The sequence below is a fragment of the Ranitomeya variabilis genome, chromosome 3, assembly GCF_051348905.1.
Source record: "Ranitomeya variabilis isolate aRanVar5 chromosome 3, aRanVar5.hap1, whole genome shotgun sequence".
Lineage (NCBI taxonomy): Eukaryota > Metazoa > Chordata > Amphibia > Anura > Dendrobatidae > Ranitomeya > Ranitomeya variabilis.
The window spans coordinates 659,552,942-659,563,013 of NC_135234.1; the positions used below are offsets into that span (position 1 = coordinate 659,552,942).

Below are 10,072 nucleotides of genomic sequence, written 5' to 3' on the forward strand. Positions count from 1 at the left end.
CTCTTCAATCTGGCTTCCGCTCTTTACACTCTACTGAAACTGCCCTCACTAAAGTCTCTAATGACCTACTAACAGCTAAATCTAATGGTCACTACTAGGGTTGAGCGAAACGGGTCGGCAATTTTCAGAAGTCGCCGACTTTTGGCAAAGTCGGGTTTCATGAAACCCGACCTGACCCCTGTGTGGGGTCGGCCATGAAGTCGGCGATCTTCTGAATCTGGAATCGGAATTCCGATACCGATTCCCGATATGTTTAAGATATCGGGAATTGGTATCGGAATTCAGATTTAAGTGTAAAATAAAGAATTAAAATAAAAAATATCGCTATACTTACCCTCTGACGGGCCCTGGTACTAACCGGGAACCTTCCTTCCTTAGAATCAGCCTTCCAGGACCTTGCGGTGACGTCGCGGTGACGTCGCGGCTTGTGATTGGTCGCGCGGCCGCCCATGTGACCGCTCGCGCGACCAATCACAAGCCGCGACGTCACTGTGACGTCACCGAAGGTCCTGGAAGGGCTGATTCTTAGGAAGGAAGGCTGCCGGAACGAAGCCGAGGGTGAGTATATTCCTATTAGGTATATACTCACCCTCGGACACGCCCTGCTTCTTTCCGGCAGCCTTCCTTCCTAAGAATCAGCCCTTCCAGGACCTTCGGTGACGTCACGGTGACGTCGTGGCTTCTGATTGGTTGCGCGAGCGGTCACATGGGCGGCCGCGCGACCAATCACAAGCCGCGACGTCACCGCGACGTCACCGCAAGGTCCTGGAAGGCTGATTCTAAGGAAGGAAGGTTCCCGGTTAGTACCAGGGCCCGTCAGAGGGTAAGTATAGCGATATTTTTTATTTTAATTCTTTATTTTACACTTAAATATGGATCCCAGGGCCTGAAGGAGAGTTTCCGCTCCTTCAGACCCTGGGAACCATTGGAAACCCAATGCACTGCATTGGGTTTCGAGTTTCGGCCGACCCCGACCCCGACTTTTTTATAGGATCGGCCGATTTCACTCGACCCGACTTTTGAAAAAGTCGGTTTTCGTGAAACCCGACCCGATCCTATAAAAGTAAAGGTCGCTCAACCCTAGTCACTACTCCATGCTAATTCTCTTGGATCTCTCTGCAGCATTTGATACTGTGGATCATCAGCTCCTTCTCACTATGCTCCGCTCCATCGGCCTCAAGGACACCGTTCTCTCTTGGTTCTCCTCCTATCTCTCTGACTGCTCCTTCACTGTATCTTTTGCTGGTTCCTCCTCCTCTCACCTTCCCCTTACTGTTGGGGTTCCTCAAGGATCAGTCCTAGGCCCCCTCCTCTTCTCTTTGTATACCGCCCCTATTGCCCCTATTGGACAAACAATCAGTAGATTTGGTTTCCAGTACCATCTCTATGCTGACGACACCCAATTATACACCTCTTCTCCTGCTATCACGCCGACCTTTTTAGAAAACACCAGTGATTGTCTTACCGCTGTCTCTAACATCATGTCCTCCCTCTATCTGAAACTGAACCTGTCAAAAACTGAACTCCTCGTGTTCTCTCCCTCTACTAACCTACCTTTGCCTGACATTGCCATCTCCGTGTGCGGTTCCATCATTACTCCAAAGCAACATGCCCGCTGTCTTGGGGTCATCCTTGATTCCGAGCTTTCATTCACCCCCCACATCCGATCACTGGCTCGCTCTTCTTATCTGCATCTCAAAAACATTTCTAGAATTCGCCCTTTTCTTACTTTTGACTCTGCAAAAACTCTTACTGTCTCACTTATTCATTCCCGTCTGGACTATTGTAACTCTACTAATCGGTCTCCCTCTTACCAAACTGTCCCCGCTCCAATCTGTCCTGAATGCTGCTGCCAGGATCATATTCCTCACCAACCGTTACACCGATGCCTCTACCTTGTGCCAGTCATTACACTGGCTACCCATCCACTCCAGAATCCAGTACAAAACTACTACCCTCATCCACAAAGCACTCCATGGCTCAGCACCACCCTACATCTCCTCTCTGGTCTCAGTCTACCACCCTACCCGTGCCCTCCGCTCCGCTAATGACTTCAGGTTAGCATCCTCAATAATCAGAACCTCCCACTCCCGTCTCCAAGACTTTACACGTGCTGCGCCGATTCTTTGGAATGCACTACCCAGGTTAATACGATTAATCCCCAATCCCCACAGTTTTAAGCGAGCCCTAAAAACTCATTTGTTCAGACTGGCCTACCGCCTCAATGCATTTACCTAACCATCCCTGTGTGGCCCATTCGAAAAAAACAAACAAACAAAAAAAAACATAATCAGGTTCCTCGCATTATGTTCTCATACACTTTATGCAGTTAATAGCCCTCTGTGTCTGTACTGCTACATACTTAGGCAGTTAACTGGTTCATGCAGCTTTACATGAACACCCGAGCCTTACACTATGTCTGGTCCAAATAACTAAAGCAATTGTTACCATCCACCTCTCGTGTCTCCCCTCTTCCTCATAGTTTGTAAGCTTGCGAGCAGGGCCCTCATTCCTACTGGTATCTGATTTGAACTGTGATGTCTGTTATTCTGTAATGTCTATTGTCTGTACAAGTCCCCTCTATAATTTGTAAAGCGCTGCGGAATATGTTGGCGCTATATAAATAAAATTATTATTATTATTATTATTATTAAGTGAGTGAGATCTGCAGTACCATTCAGGGCCACAATACAAAGTAAGGACCTGTGCTAAGTCTGGTGCATAACAGCCTCTTCAATCAACTGACCAATGGAAATGCCGGGGGTCAGACCCCTACTGCACTAATATTTTTGAAAAGTACAGGTCATTAACATAAAAGTTCTGGAAAATCCTTTGGACTTGTTAATTTGGTCTCATATCTATTATGCTGAGCTTGGAATAAAAAGACATAGTAATAATACTTCAAACAGCTTGGATAGCAGATGGGCAAATAGAAAAAGCTATCATATTATTTTAGATTAAAAGACGCACTTTTTTCCCTCCATATTTGGGAGGAAAAAGGTGGTGCATCATATAATCTGAAGGTATCTTACCTGGGGTGGCAGTGGAAGAGCCGGGTCACAGGAGCCAGGGTCACTGATTCATAGGTCGGCGGCAGGAGGCGTGGGAAGATGCTGCAGGTCCTGTCCTCTCAGAAGATGTATGGGAGATGTATGGGAGAGGGGACCTCCGCTCACCGGCACCAACATCTTCTGAGAGGATGGGGCAAGAAGCATTGCCCCACTTCTGTTGCTGCTGCCGACCTCCTGAAGCAGCGACCACAAAATTTGCTACTTTCTTAACCAAATATGCTGGAATACGGTCTGTTTTTTTACATAGATACAGTAGATTAGATAGGTAGATGTTATTTGAGGGAAAGATTATATTGCTTCTTAAAGGGAACCTGTCACCCCCCCAGGCGTTTTTAACTAAAAGAGCCATCTTGTGCAGCATTAATGCTGCATTCTGTCAAGGTGGCTCTTTTAGTTCGGGTCCCTGCAAATGCTGAAATAATAACTTTTATAATGTGCCCCTCATACCTGAATTTGTCAGGGGGGCATGTCTTTTCCCCCCCTGACACAAACGCCTCCCAGCCGTCACTCAGGGCCTCCGTGGGCCAGGCGCCACCTCCATTTCCTTCGTGAACGTCCCTGGCACCTGCGCTGTAAGTTTTTTTCAGGCATGCGCAGTTTGTGCTGCCCTTCGAACTTACAGCGCAGGCGCCAGGGGCGTACATGAAGGAAATTAAGGCGGCGCCCGGAGGCCCTGAGTGACGGCTGGGAGGCGTTTGTGTCAGGGGGGAAAAGACATGCCCCCCTGACAAATTCAGGTATGAGGGGCACATTATAAAAGTGATTATTTCAGCGTTTGCAGGGACCCGAACTAAAAGAGCCACCTTGACAGAATGCAGCATTAGTGCTGCACAAGGTGGCTCTTTTAGTTAAAAACGCCTGGGGGGTGACAGGTTCCCTTTAACATATTTTCATTTAAATGCAAGGAAGGAAAATTTAAACTTACATTTAGATCTCCAATATTTATGTCAGTCTTGTTCTGTTTCTTGCAGTCATCATGGAGTCCAGGCTGTCTGTCAGAAGACTGTCCTTTTGGCCAATGTGTCAATGTCAGCTCAGATGTTGGACTGAGCTCCCAGATATGCGAGTTCTGCCATGCAGTTTTTCCAGCAGGAGCAGCAACTGAAGCAGAATTTCTTGGACATCTTGCTGGGCACATGGAAAGTTCGTCATTAGACCATTCACAAGGAGAAGGTCAAGGGTCCTGAAGTTTATCATGTAGCAGAAATACTTTTTTTTCTAATCATCAAAACTCTTTATGTTGTTAGAGAAAATAAATTATCCATTTTGACTATGTAGTATCCTTTTTGTCTTGTATCTAGTGATGGGCGAACCTGTCACTGACATGGTTTGTGGAACCACTGTGCCACGGACTGAGGAGAGCTTGTAGGGGCGTGACTAAGCGAGCACCAGAGTGCAGCAGGGACTGGTATGCAACCTTACACAACACACAACAAAGACTGCAAAACAGGAAGGTTGCTCAGGCATGTCCCCAGTGGGGAGGAAGCAATATATGCATAATGTCCCAGAGCCATTGACTGGGGAGGAAATTATAATTGCACGCGTTGGCACTGTAAGAGGGCGGGAGCGCGCGTGCGCTTGTCCTAAGGACATGGGTGGAGGTCTGGCTGGAAGCATGCAGAGCATGGGGAAGGGAAGCACTGACTGCAGCATGGGTGAGTGAAGAGACACGCTGAAGACACTGCTTGTCAGAGTAGGGATCCGGCATGGTGCTAACAGAACCCCTGGATGTTTCAGTCTGGCAGATTTGGCCAATCTAATATATAAAGCTGAATGTGTGTGTGTATGTATGTATGTATGTGTGTATGTCCGGGATTGGCATCTGCACCGTCGCAGCTACAGCCACAAAATTTTGCACAGTCACACGTCTGGACCCCGAGAGTGTCATAGGCTATGTTGTGAGGCGAAATTTTAACCCCGCGCGTTCCGATTCACCAAACAATTTTGCCCCTATCTACATAATGGGGAAAAAGTGAAAGGAAAAGTGTTGGAGGCAAATTGACAGCTGCCAGATGTGAACAAAGGGGACTTAAAGAGTGAGAGCGATGGCACCAAAGAGTATATACCATACAGTTGCTAAGGTGGGGCCCCAACATGGGATACTCACCACACACGGGGATATGAACACACACACACAATGCGCCACACACTACCACGTGAACACATATACCACCCTCAGCGCACATTTCACCACACATACACCAACCTCGCTAGTCGAAACACAAAAGTCGCCGCTCAAAACTCGCCACATGCAAAACTAGGCTTGCGTAAAACTCGCCACACGTGCAAAACTCACCTCATGGAAAACTCGCCACACGCAAAACTTGCACACGTGGAAAAATTGCCACATGCACAAAAGTTGCAATACATGCAAAAGTTGCCTCACACAAAACTTGCACATACTCAAAACGCACAACACATAAAACTCGCCACGCGCAAAACTCGCCATGCGCAAAACTTGCTGCACACAACTTGCTACACTAACCTGTCACATGCAACTCGACACACAAAAAGTTGCTACACGCATGTCGCCACACAAAACTCATCTCACAAAAGTCGCTACATGCATGTCGCCACACGCAACTCAACACACAAAACTTGACACATGAAACTCGACCTAAAACACACACAAGTCTGGCATTATCCTTCAAAAATAAAAATCTGATTAATAAGCAAACTACAAGAGCAACAACTGTACCATATAGGAAATACGGCAGCTGTCAGTCACATGACCAGTCTATTATGTGTATGTGTGAGCTAATATATACTGCCAGGGGGGAGGGCTTCCTGTTGGCTGGGGATTTATCAGGCTGCCAATTGAGCTTACAAATACTGAGGTAAAAATACTGAGCAAATAACGTGTGAACGAGGTCTAATACAGGAGGAGATGACACACAGATATATACTATATACAGGAGGAGATGACACACAGGTATATACTATATACAGGGGAGATGACACACACAAATATACTATATACAGGGGAGATGACACACAGGTATATACTATATACAGGAGGAGATGACATACAGGTATATACTATATACAGGGGAGATGACATACAGGTACATACTATATACAGGGGAGATGACACACATGTATATACTATATACAGGGGAGATGACACACAGGTATATACTATATACAGGGGAGATGACACACAGGTATATACTATATACAGGAGGAGATGACATACAGGTACATACTATATACAGGGGAGATGGCACACAGATATATACTATATACAGGAGGAGATGACACACAGGTATATACTATATACAGGAGGAGATGACACACAGGTATATACCATATACAGGGGAGATGACACACAGGTATATACTATATACAGGAGGAGATGACATACAGGTACATACTATATACAGGAGGAGATGACATACAGGTATATACTATATACAGGAGGAGATGACACACAGGTATATACTATATACAGGAGGAGGGAGGAGATGACATACAGGTACATACTATATACAGGAGGAGATAACACACAGGTATATACTATATACAGGAGCAGATGACACACAGGTATATACTATATACAGGAGGAGATGACTTACAGGTATATACTATATGCAGGAGATGATGACACACGTATATACTATATACAGGAGATGACATACAGGTATATACTATATAAAAGAGAAGATGACACATAGGTATATAGAGGAGATGACATACAGCAGGTATATACTATATACAGGGGAGATGACATACAGGTATATACTATATACAGGAGATGACATACAGGTATATACTATATATAGGAGGAGATGACATACAGGTATATAGTATATACAGAAGATATGACATACAGGTATATGCTATATACAGGAGATGACACATAGGTATATACAATATACAGGAGGAGATGACATACAGCAGGTATATACTATTTACAGGGGAGATGACATACAGGTATATACTATATACAGGAGATGACATACAGGTGTATACTATATATAAGGGAGATGACAAACATGTATAGACTGAGGGGAAAATGAGAGATGTGAGGTGAAAATGAGGGGTGTGAGGTGAAAATGAAAAGGTGTGAGTGCAAAATGAGAGGAGTGAGGGAAAATACTGGAGTGATCGGAAAATGACAGATGTGAGGTCAAAATGACAAGTGTTAGGGAGGAATGAGAGGAGTGAGGGGGAAAATAAGAGAAGTGAGGGGGAAAATGAGAGGTGTAAGGGAGAAAATGAGAGATGTGAGGGGTAAAATGAGAGGCGTGATGGGAAAATAAGAGAAGTGAGGTGCTATAACTAACCACAGATATTTACTATGCCCAGGCAACGCCGGGCTCTTCAGCTAGTCACTTATAAAAATGTTTGGTTCAGGTACCAGAACCTGAACCGAGACCCCATTCAGATGAATGGAGGACCCGAACATCCGTTGTTTGTCACGCCTTCATCTGTATGACAGCACAGCAAACTCTGCCTCTGATTGGCGGTGAGATCATTTCCACCGGTCAGAGATCTGCAGTCTGCAGTCAGATGACAGCGTGAGCCTTCAGCTGTGACCAGAGGTAAAAAGAGTTTACCTCCAGTCATAGAGGCGTCGGCTGATGAGAGAGTACTACTCCCATGAGCCTACACCTGCTGCTGCTAATTACAGTGAGAGCAGGCTCTTCCCACTTGCCATGTGCCAAGCCCAGCAATTTGTAATGGAGAGGCGTATTGTCAATAATAAACACCCAGAATAAAGTCTTTTATTTGAAAAATATACACACCGTTTTACAAATTCATTTAAAAATAGCAAACACAGTTATACTCACCTTAAGTCCAGAGCGCCCACTAGGACCATGGGGTACTCGGTACTGGGCTGTTTCTTAAAGGAATGTGTCACAGTGGCAGTAACCCGGTTTGTGGCCATAGGCATCCAATAAAAGGGGCATTGACAGAAATGGGAATAAAGTCTAACGTAGTAGTGTTCGTGATGCCAAGTTGGAGCACCCGCCAGGACTGTGGGGTAATTGGAACCGGGCCAGTTCTTAAAGAGAAGTGTCACGACAGCAATGACCCGGTCCGTGGTCTGTGGTACTCGGCTAGGTATGGCCAATGCTGCTTAAAGGGGTCCATTGGGGATGATGGTATTGCGGCAGAGGTGGTATAGCTCCCCACAGGTAAAGCTTAGTCCCCAGGGCTGTCGGTGCAGTTGGTAAGGATGATAGATGGTGAAGTGCAGGAAAGAATTAGAGGACACAGGGTTGCAGTATCTTTACCTCTTACTGGTGAAGTTCAGGTACAGTGTTATGATCCTTAGTGGTTGAGGATCACAAATTACTCCAGCTAAGTAACAAACATAGGACAAGCTCTAGGGAGGTGGCAAACTGGACTGACTGCAAATCTGAACCTATCCAAACACACTAGAAGTAGCCGGTGAACGTGCCTAAAAATCCTAGACGTCTCGAGCCAGCCTGAGGAACTAACTACCCCTAGAGAGAAAGAAAAACCTCTCTTGCCTCCAGAGAAATAATCCCCAAAGATATAGAAGCCCCCAACAGATAATAACGGTGAGGTAAGAGGAAGGCACATACACAGGGGTGAAAGCAGATTCAGCAAATGAGGCCCACTAATACTAGATAGCAGAAAATAGAAAAGGGAATCTATGCAGTCAGTAAAAAACCCTTACAAAATATCCACACTGAGATTTCAAGAACCCCCACACCAACTCACGGTGTGGGGGGAGAAACTCAGTCCCCTAGAGCAACCAGCAAGCGAGGAAATCACATTTTAGCGAGCTGGACTAAAAACATAATGAACACTGATAATCAAAAAATGATCAAACAAAAACTTAGCTTGTCTTGGAGAGACTGGGAGCAAGGTAGACACAAGGAATCTGAAGAGCACTGAATACATTGATAGCAGGCAAGGAACTGAGTCTCCAGGTGAGCTAAATAGGAAACCAACCAAGGATAACGAACCAGCTGATGCAGCCAACCTGCAGAAAGACAACACTACACAGTACCGCTTGTGACCACTAGAGGGAGCCCAAAAATAGAATTCACAACAGTACCCCCCCCTTGAGGAGGGGTCACCGAACCCTCATCAAGACCCCCAGGGCGATCAGGATGAGCCGCGTGGAAGGCACAAACCAAATCAAATGAACGTCAGAGGCGACAACCCAGGAATTATCCTCCTGACCATAGCCCTTCCACTTAACCAAATACTGAAGCCTCCGTCTAGAGATATGAGAATCCAAAATCTTCTCCACCACGTACTCCAATTCGCCCTCGACCAGCACCGGAGCAGGAGGCTCAACAGAAGGAACCACAGGTACCACATACCTCTGCAACAAAGACCTATGGAACACATTATGAATGGCAAACGGTGCTGGGAGATCCAAACGAAAAGACACCGGGTTAAGGATTTCCAAGATCTTATAAGGACTGATGAAGCGAGGCTTGAATTTAGGAGAGGAGACCTTCATAGGAACATACCGAGAAGACAGCCACACCAAATCCCCAGCACGAAGTCGGGGACCCACACCGCGGCGGCGGTTGGCAAAGTGCTGAGCCTTCTCCTGTGACAACCTCAAATTGTCCATCACATGGTTCCAAATCTGCTGCAACCTATCCACCACAGAATCCACCCCAGGACAGTCAGAAGGCTCAACCTGACCCGAGGAAAAACGAGGATGGAAACCAGAATTGCAGAAAAAAGGCGAAACCAAAGTAGCAGAACTAGCCCGATTATTAAGGGCAAACTCGGCCAATGGCAAAAAAGTCACCCAATCATCCTGATCAGCAGAAACAAAACATCTCAAATAAGTTTCCAACGTCTGATTAGTTCGCTCGGTTTGGCCATTAGTCTGAGGATGGAAGGCCGACGAAAAAGACAAATCAATGCCCATCTTAGTACAAAAAGTCCGCCAAAACCTGGACACAAACTGGGATCCTCTATCAGACACAATATTTTCAGGAATGCCGTGCAAGCGAACCACATTCTGAAAAAATAGAGGAACCAAATCGGAGGAAGGAGGC

The 10,072-nt window shown here is 45.9% G+C and overlaps 1 protein-coding gene across 2 annotated transcripts in view; it reads left to right on the top strand.

Annotated features, from left to right (window-relative positions):
- The window catches only part of LOC143818473 (TRAF family member-associated NF-kappa-B activator-like), a 61,258-nt gene extending 56,922 nt beyond the window's left edge, over positions 1 to 4,336 (top strand). For both annotated transcript variants that reach the window (XM_077299768.1, XM_077299770.1), the window contains one exon: positions 4,043 to 4,336. In XM_077299768.1, coding sequence (XP_077155883.1) covers positions 4,043 to 4,258 — 216 coding nt within the window. In that variant the 3' untranslated portion in view covers positions 4,259 to 4,336. The remainder of the gene's footprint in view (positions 1 to 4,042) is intronic.
- The last annotated feature ends 5,736 nt before the right edge of the window (positions 4,337 to 10,072 follow it).